At 45.9% G+C, this 26,184-nt stretch overlaps 1 protein-coding gene across 1 annotated transcript; it reads right to left on the reverse strand.

Moving 5' to 3' along the window:
• Nucleotides 1-1,657: 1,657 nt before the first annotated feature.
• On the reverse strand, nt 1,658-2,574 carry LOC105035079 (protein LITTLE ZIPPER 1). The gene is made up of 2 exons (XM_010910483.4): nt 2,259-2,574; nt 1,658-2,143 (listed from the first exon to the last, which is right to left on the reverse strand). Exons 1-2 carry the CDS (start codon nt 2,366-2,368, stop codon nt 1,903-1,905), a joined length of 351 nt encoding a protein of 116 aa, XP_010908785.1. The 5' UTR covers nt 2,369-2,574; the 3' UTR covers nt 1,658-1,902.
• Between the last annotated feature and the right edge of the window lie 23,610 nt (nt 2,575-26,184).

Below are 26,184 nucleotides of genomic sequence, written 5' to 3' on the forward strand. Positions count from 1 at the left end.
GGAGAAAAGTCCACAAAAGGCTGCTCCTTTCCTCCAAAGGCTGGGGCCTGGGATCAGAAGTGAGCAGGAAAGTCTAAATTGTCATGACGTCCTTCCTAGAACATTGACCATATCTATATTGTCTTTGTAGCAGTTGAAAGATGATAAACAAGGTTCAAGTGTTACTGAGTGAAGGTGGACACAGCAGACTTTGGTGAACAACTCCTATAGCAGATGATCAATCAATGTCATTAAATCTGATCGGCTATGATTAAACTTTTCAAGCTCTGTCACTACTTTGAAAAACTTAAAATGAGAAACTAATTCTGCAAGCAAAAGCCACCGTTTCTCACATCAAACTTTTCAGGAAATGCAATCGATTGCTTTGGTAGCATGGGGACCATCTGGTAAATTTTGCTTTATGTCACTTGGATTTCATTGCACGGCTGATAGACTTTCTTGGCATGATGACCCTACGCAGTACAACGATTGGCACTGTGGATTTTTTGGTTGATTTGCATCACATTCAAGTTATTATGACTCTGAGGGTGTTGTTTCTTATTAGTAGTGATGTGAGCAAAAGGAATGGTGATTTGTACAGATTTTCGCTGCTAACGTCGGCATGTGACTGATGCTCTCACTGAAACTCAAGTCTTTGCAGCTGTACTCATCCTTTCTGCAATCATTTCTCGATCTTGCAATCAAGAAATGGATGCCTTCATGTACTGCCTTCATTTTAAATGCTAAATCTTTATGATGAATTAAATGACATATGTTCATCAGATCTGCGATTTTATTTTCTCTGCTTGTTATTAGCCAATTCTGTTGTTTCTAACTAGTTTAAAATCTAAAGGCAAGAGGAGCGTGCGACAACATTGCCGCATGGCCAATCCAGAAAAGTGCATTGGAATACGCCAATCTATGGATAAACTGCTTGAATCCAAGTTTGAACTACTTTCAAACCACTAACTATCCTACACTAGGCCTTAAAACTGCTTCAGATCCCCCGAGCAAGGGTAAATATATAGTTTTTCTTTTGGAACAGTGCTTGGATCGTATCATGATTTGCTGATTCAATTAAAATAGGAAAAAAAAAAAAATCAAAAGTTAGATCTTCTAAATTGCCCCCCCAAGATGAGGCCTACAAAATTTAACCCTGTTTGAAACCTCACGACAAGAAGGGAGTATCGTGTCAACAACTATTTTGTTGGGACACGACGTGCCGATCACTAGGCCTATTCCTCTCTTAAGTCAATAGTTGTTAATCTTGTTTCATGGTGGAAGGGACAATAAGCATTTTCGACTGGTAGATTGATGGAAAGCCAGCAGTTGACTAGTGGATCCCAATACCCCGAGAGATTGGGTGGAGAGAGCATTTTCGGCCTAAGCTGTTCATGTCTTAATGATCTCAAATTGATCTCTTTCATTGGTAGACACTATGAAGTTTAGTAGTCAGTAACTGCAAAACATTCTATTTGCTACTTATAATCCACTAGAAAATTAATCTGACCAAGTAGTTCTGTTGACATTGATTGCTCATCCTCATGTTTTTGTTGGTGTCCTGACTAGATATATACCAATTTGGATGATTGGAGGAATGTGCAAGAAGGAGCACTTCTAGAAGCAATGGGATGGCCTATAAGGAAAGATGGAATATATATATAAAATACTGTTCATGTAGCTCCACCATCCATAAGAAACTTCCAAACTAATAGTTCATATGCTTTCCGCCAACAAAATCAAAACTAGAATAAACGATACATCTCAAACCAACGCCTCAGAACATTATTTTTTTAAAGGGAAAAGAAAAACGAAGAAAAAACTTATTGTACATATACGTACTATCAAAGGGGACAGTAAACTAAAAGGATCACATATGGATACATATAAATATCTCCTGAAGTTGGAAGAGAACCCCTTAGTTTAGTTGTGAAGGGTTGTGGTGGTGGTGGTGGTGGTGATGGTAGTGAAGTTGTTGATGCGGAGGTGGGAGAGCAAAGCTTGGTTCTCTCGGCGCAGGAGGAGAGCTTTCTCCCTCAGCCTCTCATTCTCCTCCATGATGCATCGGTTCTCCAAGTAAAGCTTTAGATTCACCATCTCCATATTTGAGCCCAGCTTGTGTTGTTCTTTCTCTTCCTTCCTACTTCCTCTTCTTCTTCGCAACCTTTGGCGGTAATAACAAATATCATTAGTGTCTAAACTTTTAGGAACTAATGCTTAGATATTAACAAATAAAGAATAAGAAAAAATCTGAGAAGAAGGGAAGGGATGTTTACCACCTCCTCATCCTTGCAGCAAGCGAAAGTCGAACTCTAGACTTCTTGGAGATTTGTCTGAAGAGGAGGGAGGATTGATATTCTTGGATGGAGTTCATGGTGTTGGAACACATGGTTGTTTTCTCTCCTGCAATTGTATCTATATATAGGTGTAGTGTGCGAAGTGTCCTGAGAAGAGATTTGGGACCTTATGGATAGAGTTTAAGGTGAATAGGATTCATGTGATCAGGTAATATTTATAAGCAGAGGTGGAGGCATGGATGGTTCTGGGTTGGTTCGGGGGATGAATTCCCCTAAGACAACAACGCATGCGCACAGTAACAGGAAAGCAGATCCGCAATGATGGGTTTGAGGACTCGACGAAGACCCCCCCCCCCCCCCCCCCCTTCTCTCTCTTTTCTCTCTCTCTAATGGCTGAAACTGATCCATTCAGTCGTTCTGTGGGCCAGCAACTTGTCCTTACTGTATCCCTCCGCAGTTTAAAAGAATTTTTTTAAAAAAAATTATATCTATATATTTATAATTTTAATGATGGATGGAGGACAAATCCTATTGAATGGAAATGGAAATGGAAATGGAAATGGGAGTGGATTGGAATGGAACTATTTTTAGATCGTAACTAGAATCAGAATTGAAATGAAGTTTGAACACTAAAAAAAAAATAATAATAATAATAATTGGAGTTGAAGGGATTAGGGTATTCCTATTTTTTGTTAAAATCAAAATGAGAATAAAAATTTTCTAGAGCAAACAGCTGGTACGGGAGTCATTCTATTCCTCAAACTAAACATCTCTTACGTTTCATGGCACGTGCCTGATAAAATCATATTATTAAGTTATCACATGATAATTAGAGTGCAAAGCTAAATCTAAGCCCTTGTGAATCATAACCTCATTTCATGCGAAACAACTCAGAGTGGCATGTGAACATGGCAATGCCCCAGCAATCACCACCACCCTTTCCTTCAAGAAGGCTCTGGATTTGAACCTAACAGAGTCCGATCCCTATAATTTGGATCCAGATCATTGATATTTTAATATGTATTCCCTCCCATAAAACAACGTAGTTCATGAATTATCGCATAAATTTCTAATGCATGCACCAGCATCTTGATTCAAACTGAAGTATTCAACAAATTAGGAATGCATATCAGGTAGGTGGATGGGATGTAATTACCTTCTTACCCTCTTGCATTTCGCCATGCCGAAAACGAATCCAATTGAATTGCCATAGGAGAATGGATGCAAACATTGTAAAAGGCCTGCCTACTAATCTAGATGTAGCATATGAACTTGTAGGCAGTCTTTTTGGAGCGATCCAGAACCTTAATGTTCATTAGGATCAACGATTTAAAAATTTAAAAGTTCCGGGATGAACATTTCTAGCCGTTATAATGGCTTCGAGGTTCTAACCATGATTGCTAAACAAAAGCATCTTGAAAACTCAAGGCCTAGGCTAGTTTGGTTCAACTGCCTACTCAATAGAATACAGCAGCATTGGATTGCGATTGCTAGTGGGCCAGCTCGATATTACTGGGACAGATGCTTTGTTCTCTGCATGAGACTAACCAACCTACAAAAAGACTTGCACTTGTCACCAACTTTCTGTCTGAGTCTCTTGGCAGAAAGAAAAAGCAAATTAGGAGACGGTTTATCCTTCAAATTTTTGAGAACTAACACCACTTCTTGCTAAAATGAATCTTGTATGGAGTAAGAAGTCAATTTCAAGTCAAATAAATTTCATTTTAGGGGAGAGGAATAGGAAGGGGGTTCACAGAGATCAGGCTTGCTATAGTTTTAGCTCTGGATTAAAATCCTGCTCTCACCAAGTTAGATCTTTCAAGTTAGATCTTGGGCTTGGATAAATTGTATATGATACTTGAGCTTGTTTATGGTGTATTGTCCTCCGTGTCGTGGGTTTTGGCACTATTCAACACCACGTTGATTTAGATTCTTGATGTGACTAAAATTTTTGAAATTTTTATTGTGCTGACCTTTTGTAACTTCTTTTAACTGGCTGTGAGATAGGAAGGGACCTTTTCAACAAGTGTAACCTATCTGTCAAAGATTATTGGTTCCATATAGGCTGTAACAAAATCTCAATCATTGTTTAATGAGATCCGTGGACTCATCGTACATTATTGGGCATACCAAATCCGGAAGGTTAAATTATTATTAGAATAAACAAAAAAAATAAGATATTTGTTTTATATCATGATCTAACAAGATTATCAAATTTGAAATGGTTTACTTTCTCCATCGTGAGCAAAGCCACGTAGGATCCAAAAATTAAATCCACCGCATCGAGAACCATGATAAACTTTCAAATAACGTGATTTAGTCATACAATGTCCAATTAAAATAATTCTTTTCCTTCTAAATTGAGTAACTTTTAAAATCTACGACGTGCCAGTCAAACCAAAAACTATTATTTGGGCTTCATTCCATCGTTTGGACTCCGAAATGAGCTGATCAAGTTAAAAATTTTTTTTTTTAGGAAAGAATATGATATGCATATCTTCTAATCCAGAAAGACTTAGACATAACAACAACAAAAAAAATCAATATAGAAGCCGAGATTTACCACCTATAGAATTTTTTTTTATATTTATTTTTATTAGTCATATCTATTTTGAAAAATATATTTATGTTGAAAGAAATATCTGATCCGAATTGTACAAGAACGGATCTCATTATTATAAATAGATTGCTATGTATCTTAGTTTATTATTTATAAATAAGAAAAAGGGGCTATATCTTAATTTCATCAAATTTTCTTCTTTTTTTCTAACTAGTTTTGAAAGATTTGAGTGGAGCATATAATGAGAATTCTTCCTCCCCAATCGAATTAGGTCAAGCATCTCCCTCCAATTTTCTTCCCTTTTACCATGACCTGCTATAATTCTACCAGAAACACACACTATAGGATTTTGTTTTATATATTCATGACACATATACAATAATTTATTGGATGTTTATATGTACAGCAATTTCATTTTATAGTGTAATCTTGGGTTTCTGATGTAAGATGCAAGTGAATTGAAGTAAGCGTGTGACTTGGATAATTAGATCTTACCACATACATGTTATGAATAACATAACAAAAATTAACATATGATTAATTATTGCGATTCTGATTCCTACCAATTTATGAAATACTGAAAAAAATATGTTACTTTGTTGATATGTCAAACGAGTGATTTTATTTTGATACTTTGATATTTTTGTTTTTTAGATTTAGACATTTTCCCATGTTCAACATGTCTAGGTATGTATATATTTTACTAATGCATGCCTAATTAACAGTGTATGTTATTTCTATCTAGAACTGTAATTGAAATATCCTTGTTTAGACTGTCTAGAAACTTCTAATATGACTAAAATTTCAAAGTTAAAAGAGATAATCATCATTAAACTACAGCTATAACATGTGATAACTTTTAGCTAGATAACACAGAAATTTCTTTAAGATACTTGAGATATCAATTGTAGAGCTTAAAAAACCTTCTCAAAGATATTTTTGCAAAAAATTATTGAGATATCAACTTTGCATCTTTCAAAGACCTCTCCAACTGTCCGATGTCATTAAAATCCAATATTTCTATGAAAGTTGTGTATTACAAAGGTTGTTGGTTTCATATTTATTCTAACATATCCTAATAGTTTTGATTCAAATAAAAAATCTCCAGATCCATCTTAGATCGCTAAGAATGCTCGATCTAGGGCATAGGGAAACTATGGAAAGCCCAAACTTATGTATAACCCACATAGCTCCCTCCATTCCAAGTTGCCTTGGCCACCTGTTCTAAACTTAATGCTGTACGATAATAAGAATCTTGGTCAGCATCGGTGGATCCTCCTAGAAATAACACATGAGATTGATTTTTTGTTCTTTTTCTTAGGACTAGTGTTTGATTATATTGTTACATATTGAAATTTATTATAAGAAAAATTCAAAAACTAGATGTTGCTGGAGAGATCCGTCGATCTGAACCAATCCTTCATTGGAGTACACTCAAGATGACATGGTGAAGCCACACCAACTTTGGACCCAGGCCCACCAATTTGACCAATCATGCGGGTGAAGTTTGCACCTAAATCCACTATTAACAACCTCGATTTAGAAGAAGTGAAAGAGATTCCTTAATAAAAAGTCAGAACGTGGTCTAATTAATGGCCTACAGAGTTAGACCTAACCAACCTACAGATTCTGGATAATGGTCCATGGGCTTAACCCCCATACAAAAGAGGTACGAAGAGGATCCTCAAGTAAGAAAGCAAGCAAACACAAGCACTCAAGTAAGAAAGCAAGAAAACACAAGCACTCTCTCTTATCTTCCAGTTCTCACTCTCTTTTCTCTCTACTCTTTCCAAAGCTCTAGCTAACTTAAGCATCAAAAGATCCTCCACCAGAATACTCCTGATGAGTGTGGACTTCCTTTGTAGGTACTCTTCGATGTCATGGATCTCGGATGGTGTCCAGCTCTAACCATATCAGCATTTCTCTGAAACATTGGGGCAATAAATTAGTACTAGAGGAAGGACCTAGTCCCCATGGAAAGAAAAAAAAGCATGTGTAGATGAGAGCACAAAACTCTACCATCTCCCACTGGCAACCCATCCATCATAGACAGAGTGGTGCTGTCCATGGATCTATTGCTGTATAACCTCCAACCACATTAGATCCACCATCGCTCAATACCTTGACTCACCTAATCTAGGCACCGACCGGCACTGTGCAACGACTCTAACAAGTGATGGAGTAGCAATAATAGCATGTGGAGCCTAACCCCCATGTGGCTCCCACCCATAGTAGTTGGCGATCTCACTCCCAGAGTCCAAGATCCGCGCCCGACGACATTCCCGTCACTTCCCCATTATTGCAACTCGTTCTTTTTTTCATCAAAACTTGAGGGAGGAGGCACATTTGAGAAGTTGTTCCTCTGCTAACTATTCGGTCCCAACCTACTCCCCTAGGCTCGGAAGATCTCAACGAGAGGAGGAACTCAAAAGGAAAGTTCAAGACATCAAGCATCATCTTGATGAAATCCAAAACATGCCTCATCGGAGCGACGATGGCCTTGACTTCAACTCGTAGCCATCATTCTTTCAAACTATCCTATGCAAAGTGAATCCAAATCGATTTAAGGTATCTCAGCTGGAGCTGTATGATGGTTCCATAGATCTCTTTGATCATTTATAGGGCTATAAAACTTTGATGATGCTGTAGGATGCCTCAGATGCCTTTCTTTACCTCGTCTTTTCAGTCATCTGTTGAAAATCATTGATACTTTGCATGGCCCTGAGGATACCAATGATGGACCCCTCTACAAGAGCCCACTGTGATTTGGACTCTTTAAGAGCTGCAAACTTCATGCACTAGGTCACTGCACACCCTAAACCCTGTGCAATGGCCTAGTTCGTGCCCCCCTCACTTCTAAAGACTTGGGATGCACCTCCAGGTCTGATCTTCCACCCCCAACACTCTAAGAATCAAAACTTGGGGTGTGGTACTTTGGGGCAATCAGATCTGGACCTGAATCGTTGATGAGGAGGAGTCCTTATTGGACTAAGACTCCATGACGGCATCTCTCAAACCACGACCTTTACTTGTACGCTCCATCTTGGCCCCTACACACCTCTGATCTAAACCAAATCAGAGCCCAAATCTCTTCATGAGATCACATAATCATCCTCCTAAAAATTAGGACATTGAGGCATCCAACAATTGGAGTTATACCGCACAAGAGAGAGATCCTGTAGCCTTCTGCAAAACTACGACCTTTGCCCATCTTCACCTTGTTCTTCCTCTCCCTAAACTCTATTGATATCCGATCTGAAATCCTCCATTTTAAATCTAAAAATATCTTTCTTCAAGCCCCCAATAAATGAGAAGATGGGGTGTGGAGACCTAAGAGATGGGATCTTGGGCGGCCACACAAAGGAGGCACCCACATGATGGGGTGCCCCCTCCAAAACCCTAGGTGCTAGGGTTTGAGGGAGGCACCCCCCTTCCTCCTAGCATGAAGCTCCTTTGGCTGCCTCCTTGGGTGGCATGTGAAGACCAAAGAGAGAGGGAGAAATTAGAGAGAAAGAGTCACTTTGATTCATTTATCAAATTAGTATTACAATGTATATATATATACCAATATACATGGACCAAAATCCTAGCTCAAAACTCCCTGAGCTAATCCATACATGAAAGCACTCATCTAAGTCCGTGTCTTGCATGTTCTCATCCTTATGGACCCAAACCTGACCCATACATGAATTACCACCCTTGAGACCCAAATCTCCTAGGCCTCAAGCCCGTGGCTCTTCTCATGGTCTCTTAAGGCTTGGAAGCATCACATATATATCAATAATTTCTACCTTGGTGCCTCCAAGCCTTGACAAATCTCCTGCACAATCCATCTGCACGATCTTGTTGCCACTGCATGCCCTAACAACTCCTTGAGCAAATCTCGATCGTCGATGCTAAACCCTTCAGCCCTGAAGCTCCCCTGGAGGCCTTTGAGGCGACCGTCTCTATCTAGGCTAAAGGTCCTTGCTTGCTTCTTAGCACCCATCTGTGATCTATCGGTGTCATCCTCTTCTACACTTGCATCAACACCAACTGTCTCTTCGGCTTCACCTAGAGGGACTGCAATTCAAATCCTATCCAAACTTAAACCCACCTATCTCATCCCAAGGCTCGCCTTAACCTTCTCATAGGTATCCAGATCATCTCTTACTACAAACAACCCATCTAATATGATCTCCTTCGAGCCATGGCTTTTCAGTGCCCACACATCCCGCATAGAATCATGCTATGCATCACCACCACTGGTGTTGGATCTGGCTCCATCTCTGCACTCTTTGGCTCTAAATCTGTACCAAAATATCCTCCACCTATAAAGGTATCTCCGACTAGTGATCCACAGAAAGAATAATGCCCTACAAGCCAATTACAAACAGGATGCGGTAGGATATTTTCTATAATTTATCTTCCAGACTCATATAATTAAAATTAATATATTAATAAAAAAATATTTTTAATTCATTATATACTGCATCTTTTTGATATTAAGATTATAATGAACCCCATAGGTCCGGACAATGATTTTAGGACCGTGATGAGATCACACCAGTGAGACCTAAATCCTTGATAGCTATGATCCAAAATTTTTTTAATCATTAGTTCATTAAGTCAGAAATCAATGATACTGGTAAGACTGGCATGTCCTATGTATGCTCAGAAATGAGGATGGTTGATCTCACAACCATTTGTGTGGTGACACTAATACAAAGATATGGGTGCTCATTAGAGAATGAGTTTACTGAATAGACCTACGAGAGAACATCGAATGGACTCTTATTTACATGTCAGCTAATGATTCTCTAATGAGAGTTATGTAAATAATCTTTTGACCTGAGATCATAATGGTACCATATGTACATGAATCTATATTTTGGTTTACTTCCTAACTTGATTCTTTGATGCTTGTATGGGGTGTTTTGAATATGATGAAGTGTGCATGGAGGTTATGAGTGATCAATAAGAGTTCAGTCACTCCTAATAAGGAGAGAAAATATCTTATGTGATTTTATAGGTCGGTGATTCTGGAAGTCTTTGGCCAAAGTAGGATGATAATTAGAAAAGAGTTTCTAATATATCATCAATGAAATCATTATCTTCTGATCAAGATACATAAAGATAAATAATTGGGTTTGATATATTTCTATGCCCACAGCTCATCTGAAATATTGTTTGACTGAAGGATTGAATTACATGATAACTTATCATAGAAAGATATTTTGATAATTTTTTATTAAAATTTTAAATCTTTTGGATAGTCATGATACGTTGCTAGACGTCAATCTGGACTTATGGACTCATCAAAATTAAAAGAGTTTAATTCAAAAACTAATTAAAAAAAGTCCAGTTGATTGAGACTTTTCAGATGACCTAATCTGATCGAATTGGGATTACGTCGAAAGTCTGGATCCACTGCTGGCTAGATTTAAAATTTAATAAGTCACACACTTTGAAATTTGATCTTAATCTAATTTAATTAGAATTTAATATAAATTCTAAGGATTAATTTGATATGCTAGTACATTGTATTAAACCAAGTTCTTAAATTGGTTTAGATCAAAGTGTTTGAGCTAACCTAGACCAGTTGTCTTTGACTTAACAGAATTGTGTCAATTTTGATTGGGTTCTTATCCAACTTGGAACAGTTTCAAGTGAAGAAGGACTCCTTTGCACCCACCAGGTTTCACACAAAAATAAAATTGCCGCCTCACTCTAATTAGCATGTGAAGATGGAGAGTCCTTCTTAAAGAAGGCTCTTATCCTTACGCGTTGCCTTAAGTTCTCAATCAGATCTCTTATGATTTCATGCCAATTTAATATAAGTTTTTTATAAGGCATAGAAGAGGAGGAATCCTTCTATGCAAAGGCTCTCCTTCACCAAAAATTATACACGTGAATTTATTCACCGCATGAGAAAGTGGAGCGCCAAAGGTTGGCGCCCCTTGGTCCTTCTCACGTCCCTTAGTCCCCTATTTAAATGAAACATCCCATATGGCCCAAGTACTAGGTTTTTGAGTGAAAACTAGAGATATGTGGTGTGTAAATCAGAGAAAAAATTTTGAAAAAAATCTAAGAAAAAAGCAAGAAAAATTGAGAGGCAAAAGTTGCAAGAAGGGTGGTGAGAGAATTAGCAAATGTTGCTAGTGCCCCTTAGGGTTTGATTTTTTCATCTGTTGGAGCTCGAAATCAAATTCTAAGATGTGAGACATTTGAAGAGTGTCTTCTTGGAATGATTCTGGTAGCAAGATCGGAGGTGATTGGGCTTTGGTGTGATCGTTCTTCGAGTTTGAAGCCGGTAGTGTTCTTGAGAAGACAAGACTGCGGTAGTGCACCAGTTAGGAAGGATCTTGGCCAACTTCCATGTGGATCACCGTTGGAGGGCTTCTACTTTGGAGTCTCATGGAGATCACCAATATGCAACATTATCTTTTTGGTGAAAGTAAAAATTCTATCCCTTTGCATGCTTGTTTTATTTTGATCGACGGTTTGAGTTTCGGCTCGATAGTTTTAACTGTTAAAGCTATTGACTTGTTTAGTTTTAAAATTTTTAAAAATTACTTTTTACTACATGGTTAAAATCCAGCAGTGATATCAGAGCCATCGTTGTTAGATTCGATCAAACAAGTGCAAAGTAATAGTATAGAATTATTCTTGTTCATATATTGCCAAGAATATTGTTTCAATTTTTAGCATCAGTCTTTAAAATTAAAAATTATTTTTAACTTTATAAGAATCATGAATTTAAATTTTAATTATTAAAATTATAAATTTATGATAATTTGAAATTTATATTTTTATGGTAGCCTAATGCTTAAATCGATTTATGGTTAAAGGTGTTATGCATGCCTAATATGATTAAGGTTTGCTTTATTTTTGAGATGCTTGACATATGTTATGTCTTTTATTGCACTCTTATATGATTTTTGGTATGATTATATAATTGCTATTATGACTTGTAAATGCATGTCGAATTACATAATATGTTTAGCACATGTTATGTAGTTGTACTTAGGATGTATCGAGACCAGTTCAAAGATCCTCCTAAAAATTATATTAAGTTATAATGTCAGAATTCACTTTCAGTTCAAATATTGAATTCATTTGATCAATTGGTGTCAAGAAAAATATGAAAGGTAGTTTTCTAATTAGATTTGTATGCTGGCCTGACCAACTTTATTGGTATTTAAGAAAAGCTACGGGGAGCCTCCCACTTACTGACTTGGTCAATTTGGTCTTATTGAATTTTAGACTTAGATTGATTAGTGATGTAGACACTACAAGGGCCTTCCTTCAAACTTGATCAATAGAGTATGTCAAGATCTTTGTGAGCTTGTTATGCTATCAACAAGACTTATTATAAAAATTGATATGATATTGACCAAGTGTGTATTGATGCTTATGACATATTTGAATAGTGTTGCTTTGTTGTACTATCTATAAGGACAGCATTGTTTAAGTATGACCATATAATATTGAAGGGTTAACTTAACTAGAACACTATAGTTTGTTGTGTTATTCACAAGACTATATGTGATCTAGAGGTAAGAAAGAAAAATATTTAAAATTTTATAGTATAATTGGTAAAGAGTTACGTACTCTTGAACTCATGAATACTTATTGTACTATCCACAAGATATTTATGAGGAATAGAGATCTCAACCCTACTAAGAAACTTTAAGATGTTTCTCGATTTTCATACTTGAGGGCTATGAAGTTCAATAAAATAGTGAGAGACATAATTAGACAAAAATCCTAATCTAGTTGTGCATGTCATCATGAGTTGTTTGCTTATATTGTATTCTTGTTATTGTAGATTAACTATACATATGGTGTCCTCACTATCACTTAGAGACATACAAGATGCAAATAAATTGATCAGACCAAACTACGTCGACTAGTTAAGAAACTTAAGAATAGTTCTCACTCAAAAGAAGGTCTCCTACATTCTGGATACACCTACATCTGACACGATCGAAAAAGATGCTTGAGGAGGAAAGGGCCATATACAAGACGTGAAAAGAGGACAGTGTGACTATCAAATGCATCATGCTTGCCTCGATGAGCAATGAGCTTCAGAGGCAGCATGAGGACATAGATGTTCTCTCTATACTCCTTAATCTTAAGGAGTTATATGAGGAACAAAATAAAACTGTTAGATATAAGATATCTAAGTAGTTATTTCGTGCTTGCATGACTGAAGGCACCTCTGTGCAAACGCATGTCCTGAAGATGATTGATTTGATCATTCATTTGTGACAACTGGGTTTTGTCATGAACGGTGAATTGAGCCAGGATTTGAACTTACAATCTCTTTCTAATTTTTTTTTTCAGTTTGTCATAAATTACCATATGAACAAACTAAACACTAGTCTGTCTGAGCTGCTGAACATGTTAAAAATAATAAAGAGCCTTTTCGCCCTCCATTTCAAGGACGAAAAGGCTCCGATTCTTCTTGTCGATAAGATCAACAAGAAGAAAGACAAGAAGGATTCCAAAAAAAAGATAAATCTTAAGACTGGCATCTCTAAGAAAAAGGCAAAAAAGATCTCCTCCAAAGGTACTTGCTATCATTATGGCAAGGAGGGCCACTGGAAGAGGAATTGTAAGGAATACCTTCCAACCATAAGATCGATAAATATTGCTACAGATTTGTATATGATACAAACTAACTTATCATTAAGTACTTTATTTTCATATTCTTGAGTATTAGATACTGCCTATGGCTCACACCTTTGTAAATTATTGCAGGGTTTGTAGAAAACAAAGAGTCTGAATAAAGATGACTTCAAGTTATTCGACGCTAGTGGAGAGTCCATTCAGATCGAAGCTATGAGAACCAGGGTTTTGAAGTTACCTTCAGACAAAGTTTAAAATTGAAAATCTGTTATTATATCCCTAATATTGTTAGAAATATTATTTATATACTGTTGGGTATAAAATACCCACAGCCGGAACCCACGGCGGAACCGCCATCAGCAAGTGCAGCTCCGCCCGGACTCCTACGGGAGTCGGACTCCACCGCCATCAGCAAGTGCAGCTCCGCCCGGACTCCTACGGGAGCCGGGCTCCACCGCCATCAGCAAGTGCAGCTCCGCCCGGACTCCTACGGGAGCCGGGCTCCACCGCCATCAGCAAGTATGGCTCCGCCCGGACTCCTACGGGAGCCGGGCTCCACCGACGTCCGGGCTCCACCGACGACATCAGCGCAGCTCCCTCCGGACTCCTACGGGAGCCGGACTTCGTCGCCAACTTCAGAACAGCTCCGCCCGGACTCCCACGGGAGCCGGGCTCCGCTCTCAGTATCAACTGCTGGTAAGCTCAACCCGGACTCCTATCGGAGCCGGACTTCACCCTTAACTTTGTTTACAGTGCAGCTCCGCCCGGACTCCTACGGGAGCCAGGCTCCACCGCCATCAGCAAGTACGGCTCCGCCCGGACTCCTACGGGAGCCGGGCTCCACCGACGACATCAGCGCAGCTCCCTCCAGACTCCTACGGGAGCCAGACTTCGCCGCCAACTTCAGAACAGCTCCGCCCGGACTCCCACGGGAGCTGGGCTCCGCTCTCAGTATCAACTGCTGGTAAGCTCAACCCGGACTCCTATCGGAGCCGGACTTCACCCTTAACTTTGTTCGCAGTGCAGCTCCGCCCGGACTCCTACGGGAGCTGGGCTCCACCGCCATCAGCAAGTGCAGCTCCGCCCGGACTCCTACGGGAGCCGGGCTCCACCGCCATCAGCAAGTACGGCTCCACCCGGACTCCTACGGGAGTCGGGCTCCACCGACGACATCAGCGCAGCTCCCTCCGGACTCCTACGGGAGCCGGACTTCGCCGCCAACATCAGAGCAGCTCCACCCAGACTCCTGCGGGAGCCGGGCTCAGCCCACGACCCCTACCGCCAGGAGGACCTCACCCGCGCCTCAACAGAAACTGGGCTCCGGCCGTTACCGAGCTTCAATCGACAGATCCACGACCCCTGACAGGCCCTCAAAGCGGCCACGACCCTGCTCCACCTCCTGTGGCGGACTCCACGTAGTATCATCATTCCCTGACAAGCCGCAGCAGCCACAGCCACCCTGCTCCACTTCCTGTGGCGGACTCCGCACAGCTCCGCTATCCCCTGGCAAGCCACAGTGACGGCCACACACCTGCTCCACCTCCTGCGACGGATACCATGCGATTCTCCTGACAACGGACGCTGCTCCACCCCTCATAACAGATTCCACGTGGCAAGACGGGGCGATGCCCACGTGCCTGCTCCATTATCTTTCGCAATCATTTCCCCTGACCGTGGGCGGCCCACTACCAGGCGGTTACAAACGTCGCCATCAGTCCGTTGTCTCCCCCACCTATAAAAGGGGGAACTCAGATACGTTATTCCTTAAGCTCTTTTGCCTTATCTCAAAACTCTGCTAAATTCTCTGTTCGAGCACTCCATTCTTGTTGAGGCAGAGAACTGACTTGAGCGTCGGAGGGTCTTGCCGGAGCAACCCCACCTCCGGTTTAGACTTCCCTTGCAGGTCCCGGCGGCGATCGCGGCTTCCTCAACTCCAGCTTCTCCGGTGCAGGCGGATTTTTGCACCAACAGGATTGGCGCTAGAGGAAGGGCCTGTGTCTTCGCAGCACCCTTGTTCTTGAAGGAGCGCTCGACGGAGCCGTCTCTGGCCATCTCTCCGTCATCTACTCCTAATCCTCCCCCGCGAGATCGACACCCGATGCCTCCGTGCAGGGCGTCCACCCGACGGTCTATGGCCTCCGCGGCCAGATCTCAGGCTCCGGCCTCCCCTCCCGTTTCTCAGCCAGCTCCTCCTCCCCCTGCGGCGACGGCGGTCGGCGCGGAGTAGTTTGACTTGCTGGCGCAGCAGGTCAAAGGCCTCATCGAGGCCGTACAGGCAATGCAGCAGCAGCCGCCGCAGGCGTCGGTGCATCCGGAAGAGGCATCTCCGGAATGCCAGAACCCGACGGTGGGGCGGGCCACCTGGGCCAGCCGCCCCATCCTTCCCGGGAAGGCGAATCCAAGGGTGGAGAGCCCTCAATCGGACCACGACTCCACCCCTGGGAGATCCCTGCCCCCGTTCTGCTAAAGGACCCTCGAGACTCGGAGTCGAGAGGACTTCCTGGACCGGAGGCTCCAGGAGATGAACCGGCGGATCGAAGAACTCCTCCATGCGCCCCCCACTTACGGTGAGGATATCTGCACTGACCCTCCCTTCTCCCAAATGATTATGCAGGAACCGATCCCGCTGAATTTCAAGCTCCCCCAGTTTGAAAGCTACGATGGGACGTCAGACCCGGTGGACCACCTGGAGGCCTTCCGAACGATGATGCTGCTTCATGGTGCCCCCAACGCCATCTTGTGCCGGGCTTTCCCGTCTACTTTGAAGGGAGCAGCAAGAAACTGGTACTCGGCACTGAAGCCGGGTACCATCTTCTCCTTCGACCAAATGAGCCACCAATTCGTGGCCCATTTTGTCAGCAGCCGACGTCCCCGAAAAGGTTCGGAGTCCCTCATCAACATCAAGCAGAGGGAAGGGGAGTCCATACGGGCCTACATCAACCGCTTCAACATCGCGGCGTTGGAGGTTCGGAACTTGGACCAGTCAGTTGCCATGGCCGCCCTGAAAGGTGGCCTTCAGAAGAATGATCTCTTGTACTCCATGGAGAAGAAGTACCCCAGAGATTTTGCTGATCTGCTGGCTTGGGCTGAAGGATACGCCCGAGCGGAAGAGGCCTTCAAAATGAAGGATGAAGAGACTGCGAGGGAGCATCAGGCGGGAGATTCTGGCAAGCCCGCAGTTGAGAAGAGGCCAAGGGAAGTCCGGCCTCGCTCCCGATCCCCCCCTGGGCACAAGCGCGCCCATACTCCACCCCGGGCACGCAGGCAGAGAAGCCCGGACAACAGGTTTCGGCGGGGTTCCCCGCCAGGGAAGTTCTGCAGCTACGTCCCCCTCAACGCTTCGAAGGCCCAGGTACTGATGGAGGTCAGGGAGCTGATCCCTAGGCCGGAGAGGATGCGCACGCACCCCGGGAAGTGCAACCCCAACAAGTTCTGCCTCTACCACCGCGACCACGGCCCCGACACCGAAGAGTGCATCCAGCTCCAGGACGAGATCGAGGAGCTCATCCGACGAGGTCGGCTCGACAGATTCATCCGCCGCAGGCCTGAGGGTAGAGGAGACCGGCCAAGAGCCCTCCCACCGCCCGAACCGCAGAAGAGGGAGGAGCAGCCCGGGGACCGGCCTCCTATCGGGACCATCGACTCCATCGCCGGAGGGCCTCAAGGAGGAGCGGGAGAACTGTAAATGTATTGCTCACTATTTCGTTTTGAATCTACTTTTCTTTCTAGCTAACGCACTCCTCCTGCTTAACGCGGATGTATTATGACTGGATATGACCTCTCCAAAAACAACGGCCATGTCAGGAACAGGAGGAGAACCTCGTCCTGACATGAGCAGAGTCAAAGGCCCGGTTCTTTTAGATCGGATGGGGGGAGAGGCCTTACAACGCCCTAATGTGCCCCCACAGCCCTGTTAGGGACAGGAGGAAAACCTCGCCCTAACTTGAGCAAAGTCAAAGGCCCGGTTCTTTTAGACCGGATGGGGGGAGAGGCCTTACAATGCCCTAATGTGCCCCCACAGCCCTGTTAGGGACAGGAGGAAAACCTCGTCCTAACTTGAGCAAAGTCAAAGGCCCGGTTCTTTTAGACCGGATGGGGGGAGAGGCCTTACAACGCCCTAATGTGCCCCCACAGCCCTGTTAGGGACAGGAGGAAAACCTCACCCTAACTTGAGCAAAGTCAAAGGCCCGGTTCTTTTAGACCGGATGGGGGGAGAGGCCTTGCAACGCCCTAATGTGCCCCCACAGCCATGTCAGGAACAGGAGGAGAACCTCGTCCTGACATGAGCAAAGTTGAAGGCCCGGTTCTTTTAGACCGGAGGGGGGGAGGCCTTACAGCGCCCTAACGCGCCCCCACAAGCCAGGCTGATAATGAGAACCTCACGCCGGCTCAACCAAAATGGAAGACCCGGACTCCTACGGGAGCCGGGTTCCGCCGCCAAGGTAAGCTTCACCCGGACTCCTACGGGAGCCGGGTTCCACCGCCCAGGGAAACTTCACCCGGACTCCTATGGGAGCCGGGTTCCGCCGCCAAGGTAAACTTCACCCGGACTCCTACGGGAGCCGGGTTCCACCGCCCAGGGAAGCTTCACCCGGACTCCTACGGGAGCCGGGTTCCGCCGCCAAGGTAAACTTCACCCAGACTTCTACGGGAGCCGGGTTCCACCGCCCAGGGAAGCTTCACCCGGACTCCTACGGGAGCCGGGTTCCGCCGTCAAGGTAAACTTCACCCGGACTCCTACGGGAGCCGGGTTCCACCGCCCAGGGAAGCTTCACCCGGACTCCTAAGGGAGCCGGGTTCCACCGCCAGGGAAGCTTCGCCCGGACTCCTAAGGGAGCCGGGTTCCGCCGCCAAGGTAAACTTCACCCGGACTCCTACGGGAGTCGGGTTCCACCGCCCAGGGAAGCTTCACCCGGACTCCTAAGGGAGCCGGGTTCCGCCGCCAGGGAAGCTTCGCCCGGACTCCTAAGGGACCCGGGTTCAGCCGCCAGGAAAGCTTAGCCCGGACTCCTACGGGAGCCGGGTTCCGCCCCCAAGAAAGACTTCGCCCGGGCTCCTAATAAAGCCGGGCTCCATCCGCTACTTCACCAGCAAGGGTTAAAAATGGTGGTGAGGCTCGGCCACATGACGAGATCGGATGGAAGGGAAGAGCCCTTTCCCACGACGACCTCTAAGCCAAACAGGCCAAACAACGAGAAAGGGTCAACGAACGACAATATTGGTGCTACGCGCGGACAAGGTAACACAAAATGCTTTTTTCTCATTTCCGATATATGTACTACAGGACCAGGACGGCCAGAGAAAGAGGGACAAAACGACAAAAAAAAAGGAGGCAGCTACAAAAAGGGAGTGTCTACAAAAGAACTCTAAGGAGGTCCTGCTCCCTCTAACCTAGGGTGATCACCACCATCCCCCAACCAGGACTGCCTCAAGCTATCCACGGTTTCCTCTAGTTTTTCCTTCTTTTGCAGCATATCCTGGAATGCCTGACGAAGTCGCCGGCTCTCAGCCTCCGCTTCCCGATGCCACTTCCGCAAAACTTCGGACTCCGCCTCTGCGTCCGCGACGGCCTTCCGCTCAAGTCCCAGCTGGATTTTTACTTGTTGAAGCTCAGCTGTCTTCTCCCCAAGGGAGACAGAAATCCCTTCGACAGTGCCTCTCAGGGCTTGGAGCTCTTCGTTATCTTGGGCGTTAGCAAGCTGCGCCCTAGTAACCAACTGCCTCTGGAGACGAACCACCTCGTCCGCCGATCGATGGAATCTCCCCTTGTACTCCTCTACCTGTCGGCGCCAGCTGGCCCGCTGCACATCATGGCTCATCTCGGCATCTTGAAGCTGCTTCTAGAGGTCGGAAACTTTTTGTGACCATATCTGCTCATCCCGCGCTGTGAGCCGGGATGAGTTTCCTTCCAGCTGGCCGATCCTCCTCTTGGCAGCCGACAGCTCCACTTTAAGGGCGCTGATCCTGGCTTCTTGAGCCCAAGTTCGGTCGCTGGCGCTCCTCGTGTATTCTTCGAGCTCCTTCGCAAAGTTCGCCTTCCTCCAGCTGTAGTCCATGATTGCCTTCACTTGGAGACTCCTGAAGTGGGCAGCCTCAGCGGCGGCCTCGGAATAGCATTTTTTCGCCTGGCGGAGCTCGCCCTCCGACTTTTTCAACTTCTTCGTCAAGTGGAGGACCTCCTTTTTGAGCCGCTGGATAGTCGACTTCAGCGGGACCCCCAGGGGCAAGGGGAGTGCTTCGGCGGGGCGCTGCCATCGAAAAATGCAAACGTCAAAGACCAGCTCATTACGAGAAGAAAGGCAGAAAAGAAGGAGCAGGGGAAGGAAAGGCCATCCACAATAAGAAATTCAACTTTATTGATTAATTTTGAAGACAAGCAGAAAGAAAATATGGCAACAAAAGAAAGATACAATATCGGAGGTCTCAGACCTCGGAGGCTGGGGGTGGAGAGCCCGGTGCGGGGGGTGCAACTGCGGCAGCGGCGGACGAAGGGGCGGCCTCGTCATCAGACTCCTCCAGAAAGCCGAGATCAAGGTCGGGATATCTGCTGGCCACCCTCTCTCGGCAGAGCTCGAACCCCTTGGTGAACGCCTCCAGGCCGAACTGGACGTTCAGCTCCCTCATCTCCACGGAGGTCTTGAACTCCTCCACTGTAAGGGTCCTGGCCTCCGAGACCAGAACCGGAGTTTGCTCGGCCAGATGGGCGACCTCGGCCTCCGCCTTCCTTGCCGACTCCTCCAGGCTTCATCTTTCCTCCTCTCGGACTCGTCTTTCCTCTTCCCGGTCTTGTCTCTCTCTCTCCAGGGCCTCCCGGAGGGCAGCCACCTCAGCCGTCTTCGCTTGAAGACGAGCAACCTCGTCTTGGCAGCGCTCCTCCGCCCGAAGAAGATCCCTTCTCATGCGGCCCGACGCCTCGACATAGGCGAAGAGCTGGTGCCCGATCTGCAAAGACAGATAGAGAATTACAACAAAGACCGAGCAACTGTGCAAATAAAAATCCGCTTACCTCAAGAAAGGACCCCAAGGTGTCCCAGGCCCGCTGCTCGGGATCGGCACGGTCGATCCTCTCCACGATATCGGACAGAATGCAACCATCGAGCAACTGACGGATCAGGGCCTTGTCATTGAAGGGGTTCTCCGATCCCCCCTCGGAGCAGACGGACTCGTCTGCAGCGGCTCGGTGGCTGCTCGGCCGGCAGGCCACCGATTTTCTCCTCCTCCCCGCGGCGGGCGCCTCCGCGGGGCGGACCTCCGGATTGGGGACCCCGGTCGGCGGGCTCCTTAAGGGAGCCCGGGGGGCCACTGGCTCGGCATCCGAAGGAATGTCGATTGCCGGGGTCGCCTGGACGGGCGCAGCCAAGCTCGTCTCCTCCACCCTGGCCCTCTTCGCCGAGCCAGAAGTCGTCGCGCCCTTCCTTTTCTGGGCCCTCATGGCCTTGGCGAGCATCCGTGTGGCTTCGACGTCCATTGCTAAAAAAAAAAAAAAAAAAAAAAAAAAAGAGGAAAAGAAAAGAAGAAGGCAAAAGCAGCACCAAAAAAAAAAAAAAAAAAGAAAAAGGGGGAAAAAGAAGAAAGAAAAAAGAGAAAGAGAAAAGAGGAAAAAGGAGAGAGAAAGGAAGAGAAAGAAGAAGAAGACAAGAAAAGGAAAGATGTATACTTGCTGGATCCTGAGGGCTCAGGCCGATGTTAAAGAGAAGCGGCTCCCTCAGTAGGTTTGGAAGGGAAGGAGTGGGGTAACTCAGGAGCTTCTGGGCGGCCTGAAGGTCGTCCTCTCCCAGGCTGGGAGCCCGGCGGACGGAATCCCTCAGAGACCCCCAAGGGGGCAGGCCCAGTTCCAGGGTCGGACAGTAAATGAAGAGAAATTTTTCCTTCCAGTTGTGAATCGAAGAAGGGGCGCCCTTCAGCAACCCCTTCTTACCGAACTGGGGGGAGAAGTACCACCAGTCCTTCGCTGAAGGATGGCGTTTGAAGGTGTAGAAATGTCTGAACAGGGAGAGGAAAGGCTGAACCTCGGCTATATGACAGAGGGAGAGAAACCCTATCAAAAACCTAAAGGAATTCGGGGCGACAGAAGCGAGAGAAATGTCTAAGAAACGAAAGAAGGCGGCAACAAAAGCTGGAAGCGGAAGTCGGAGTCCGGCACGGAATGCCTCCTGGTACAAACAAAAGCGACCAGGAGGGGGAGCGCTGGCCCGGTCGGAGGGGCCAAGAAGCTCCAGATCGTACTCTGAAGGGACCCCGTACCGAGCCCTTATCAGGAGAAGTTCGTCCGGAGTCGACGAACAAGGAATAGCGCCCGGTGCGAAGACCGGGCGAGACCCTGCCCCAAACGCGGGTTCGTCCGCAGAGACAGGGGCCTGGGGGTTTGAAGCAGAAGAACTCCCAGAGCTTACGGAGGAAGAAGAATCGGAAGACATTTTTCTTTTGGGGAGAACCTAAAGGGCCCTAGAAATGCAAGCCGAGAAAGGAGGGGGACGCCGGAAGTCAACCCAGGAGAGGACACGAAAGAAGAGGAAGGAGGAGAGGACCCTAAGCGGTAAGAAGGAGAAGGTGGGCACTAACCTATCCTGCTCTGGGGGCCTGGGGAGCGAGGAACGGAAGGCGCCTACGGCTCGAGAGGGCGTTCGCTAGAGCAGACTCTCGGGGAGATAGACGCCGGCAAGAAATCAGAAGCGGAGTGGGACGCCTGAAAGGGGGGAGGACGGGTTTAAATAGACCCTGGGATCCGACGCCATAATGATCTCGAATCCCCCCAGGCCAGTCCGCATTCGACACGTGTCCCACTCCCCGTGGCAGACGGCTGAAGGCGGCTGGCGGTTGGCAGGGTCATAATTGCACCGTACCTAGGCCAGCGTACCTGCGGGGTCTTCGAAGCGTCCCCTCGTACCGCCCCAATTCGAAAAGACTCCGGCACGCGCTCATTTAATGCCAAAATATCTGGGAGCGACAGGGCGCGGGATTCGAAGGGACGGTTCTGGCTGCACTTCTGTGTACTTCCTTCGTTTGAAATTCAAAACTCGGATGTAGGGGGACTGGTGTTGGGTATAAAATACCCACAGCCGGAACCCACGGCAGAACCGCCATCAGCAAGTGCAGCTCCGCCCGGACTCCTACGGGAGCCGGGCTCCACCGCCATCAGCAAGTGCAGCTCCGCCCGGACTCCTACGGGAGCCGGGCTCCACCGCCATCAGCAAGTGCAGCTCCGCCCGGACTCCTACGGGAGCCGGGCTCCACCGCCATCAGCAAGTACGGCTCCGCCCAGACTCCTACGGGAGCCGGGCTCCACCGACGACATCAGCGCAGCTCCCTCCGGACTCCTACGGGAGCCGGACTTCGCCGCCAACTTCAGAACAGCTCCGCCCAGACTCCCACGGGAGCCGAGCTCCGCTCTCAGTATCAACTGCTGGTAAGCTCAACCCGGACTCCTATCAGAGCCGGACTTCACCCTTAACTTTGTTCGCAGTGCAGCTCCGCCCGGACTCCTACGGGAGCCAGGCTCCACCGCCATCAGCAAGTACGGCTCCGCCCGGACTCCTACGGGAGCCGGGCTCCACCGACGACATCAGCGCAGCTCCCTCCGGACTCCTACGAGAGTCGGACTTCGCCGCCAACTTCAGAACAGCTCCGCCCGGACTCCCACGGGAGCCGGGCTCCGCTCTCAGTATCAACTGCTGGTAAGCTCAACCCGGACTCCTATCGGAGCCGGACTTCACCCTTAACTTTGTTCGCAGTGCAGCTCCGCCCGGACTCCTACGGGAGCCGGGCTCCACCGCCATCAGCAAGTGCAGCTCCGCCCGGACTCCTACGGGAGCCGGGCTCCACCACCATCAGCAAGTACGGCTCCGCCCGGACTCCTACGGGAGCTGGGCTACACCGACGACATCAGCGCAGCTCCCTTCGGACTCCTACGGGAGCCGGACTTCGCCGCCAACATCAGAGCAGCTCTGCCCAGACTCCTGCGGGAGCCGGGCTCAGCCCACGACCCCTACCGCCAGGAGGACCTCACCCGTGCCTCAACAGAAACTGGGCTCCGACCGTTACCGAGCTTCAATCGACAGATCCACGACTCCTGACAGGCCCTCAAAGCGGCCACGACCCTGCTCCACCTCCTGTGGCGGACTCCACGCAGTATCATCATTCCCTGACAAGCCGCAGCAGCCACAGCCACCCTGCTCCACTTCCTGTGGCGGACTCCGCACAGCTCCGCTATCCCCTGGCAAGCCACAGTGACGGCCACACACCTGCTCCACCTCCTGCGACGGATACCATGCGATTCTCCTGACAACGGACGCTGCTCCACCCCTCATAACAGATTCCACGTGGCAAGACGGGGCGATGCCCACGTGCCTGCTCCATTATCTTTCGTAATCATTTCCCCTGACCGTGGGCGGCCCACTACCAGGCGGTTACAAACGTCGCCATCAGTCCGTTGCCTCCCCCACCTATAAAAGGGGGAACTCAGATACGTTATTCCTTAAGCTCTTTTGCCTTATCTCAAAACTCTGCTAAATTCTCCGTTCGAGCACTCCATTCTTGTTGAGGCAGAGAACTGACTTGAGCGTCGGAGGGTCTTGCCGGAGCAACCCCACCTCCGGTTTAGACTTCCCTTGCAGGTCCCGACGGCGACCGCGGCTTCCTCAACTCCAGCTTCTCCGGCGCAGGTGGATTTTTGCACCAACATGTACCATTATTATTGGAACAAGATTTTGAAATAAAAGCAAAGAACAATAGTTGTTCTATATATTTTTCTAACATATATTATAGAAATGCTTATATTGATAATGGTCTTTTGTTTCTTTCACTTAATGATAATATACTTCATATTGATAATATGAAGAAAAGAAAGAGAGAGGATGTGAACGTCACATACCTCTGGCACTGCCAACTTAGTCATATAAATGAGTCAAGAATTAACAAGTTATACAAAGATAAATTCTTTGATTCGTATGGTTATGAATCATTTGGAACTTGTGAATCTTGTCTCATAAGAAAAATGATCAAGACTCTATTTACTAGACATAAAAAAAGGATGAGTGACACATTGGATCTTGTACATACTGATATTTATGGTCCAATATCGACTCAAGCTAGAGGTGGATACTCTTACTTCATCACATTTACTCATGATAGGTTTAGATTTGGATATGTGTATTTAATGAAATATAAATCTGAAGTCTTTGACAAATTTAAAGAGTATCAAAGAATGGTTGAGAAACAAACTGGTAAAAGTATTAAAACTCTTCGATCTGATCGAGAAGGAGAATACTTATCTAGTGAGTTTCTCGATTATTTAAAACAAAATGAAATACTCTTTTAATGGACACTCCTTATACTCCATAATTAAATAAAATTATGAAAAGAAAGAATCACACCTTATTAGATATGGTGCGATCCATGATGTGTTTTATGGATCTTTCAATATCCTTTTGGGAATATGCTCTCGAGACTGTAGCATATGTCTTAAATAAAGTACCTTCTAAATCTATTTTTAGCACCCATATGAGATGTGAAAAGAAAAAAGACCTGATCTTAAGCATCTTAAGATTTGGGGTTGTCTGACTTATGTGAGAAATATTGATGGGCATAAGCTGAATGCTAGATCAGAAAAATATAGATTTATGAATTATCTTAAGAAGAGTATTGGATATTACTTTTACCATCCTACTCAACAAAAGGTGTTTGTTGGTAGGCATGCTATTTTCTTAAAAAGAGAGTTTATCCAAAAAGAAAGCAATGGGAGGTCTGTTATACTTATGAAAGTTCAAAATCTACAACCCATCTAGGATTTACAAAATAATTCTCAACCAAATGTGCCCATTGTTGAGGCACAGCCACTACACACACCTCCTCTCCGAACATCAAATAGAGTGCATAGTGTACCACTCAGGTATGAGTTTATCATTGAAAATGACAATACATCTCACATCATTGAGAATGATGATTTCACGATCTATTCGAAAGCTGTCATAAGTAGTGACTCTGACAAATACCTCAATGCCATGAAATCTGAAATTGACTCCATGTATACCAACTAAGTTTAGACTTTGGTTGATGCACCTGAGGGTGTGACCACAATAGGCTGCAAATGGGTCTTCAAAAAGAAGATTAGAGTAGATGGCCAGGTGGAGACCTATAAGGTCAAGCTGGTGGCAAAAAATTTCAAACAAAAATAAGGTGTTGATTATGAAAAAATCTTTTTGCCGATAGCCATGCTTAAGTCGTTCGAATAATCCTTGCTATTGCAGCATACCATGACTATGAGATTTGGTAGATGGATGTCAAGACTGCTTTTCTCAATGAAAATCTTGAGGAAGAAGTCTATATGACTCAGTCAGAGAGATTTATCTCTAGTTGGAGTGCAAATCAAGTATAAGCTGAATAGATCCATTTATAGATTAAAACAAGCATCGAGGAGCCAGAACATCCATTTTGATGAGACAGTCAAATCGTTTGGCTTTATTAAAAATATGGATAAGCTTTATATATACAAAAAGATAAGTGGGAGTGCTGTTGTCTTCTTGATCTTGTATGTGAACGACATACTGCTTGTTGGGTATAAAATACCCCCCGATCGAAGTTTGAAAAAGACCGACCCTTCCAGGGCTTCTCCGGCTTCCGACCTTGTGTGGCGTCTCTCTGAACCCCCCCGACCGTTCGAGCTTTCGGACTTCTCCGACAATGAGCTTCTCCATCCATCTATCGGGCCGCTCCAAAGGCTCTCTAGGCCTCACTGTC

The sequence above is a fragment of the Elaeis guineensis genome, chromosome 12 (assembly GCF_000442705.2).
Source record: "Elaeis guineensis isolate ETL-2024a chromosome 12, EG11, whole genome shotgun sequence".
Classification (NCBI taxonomy): Eukaryota; Viridiplantae; Streptophyta; class Magnoliopsida; order Arecales; family Arecaceae; genus Elaeis; species Elaeis guineensis.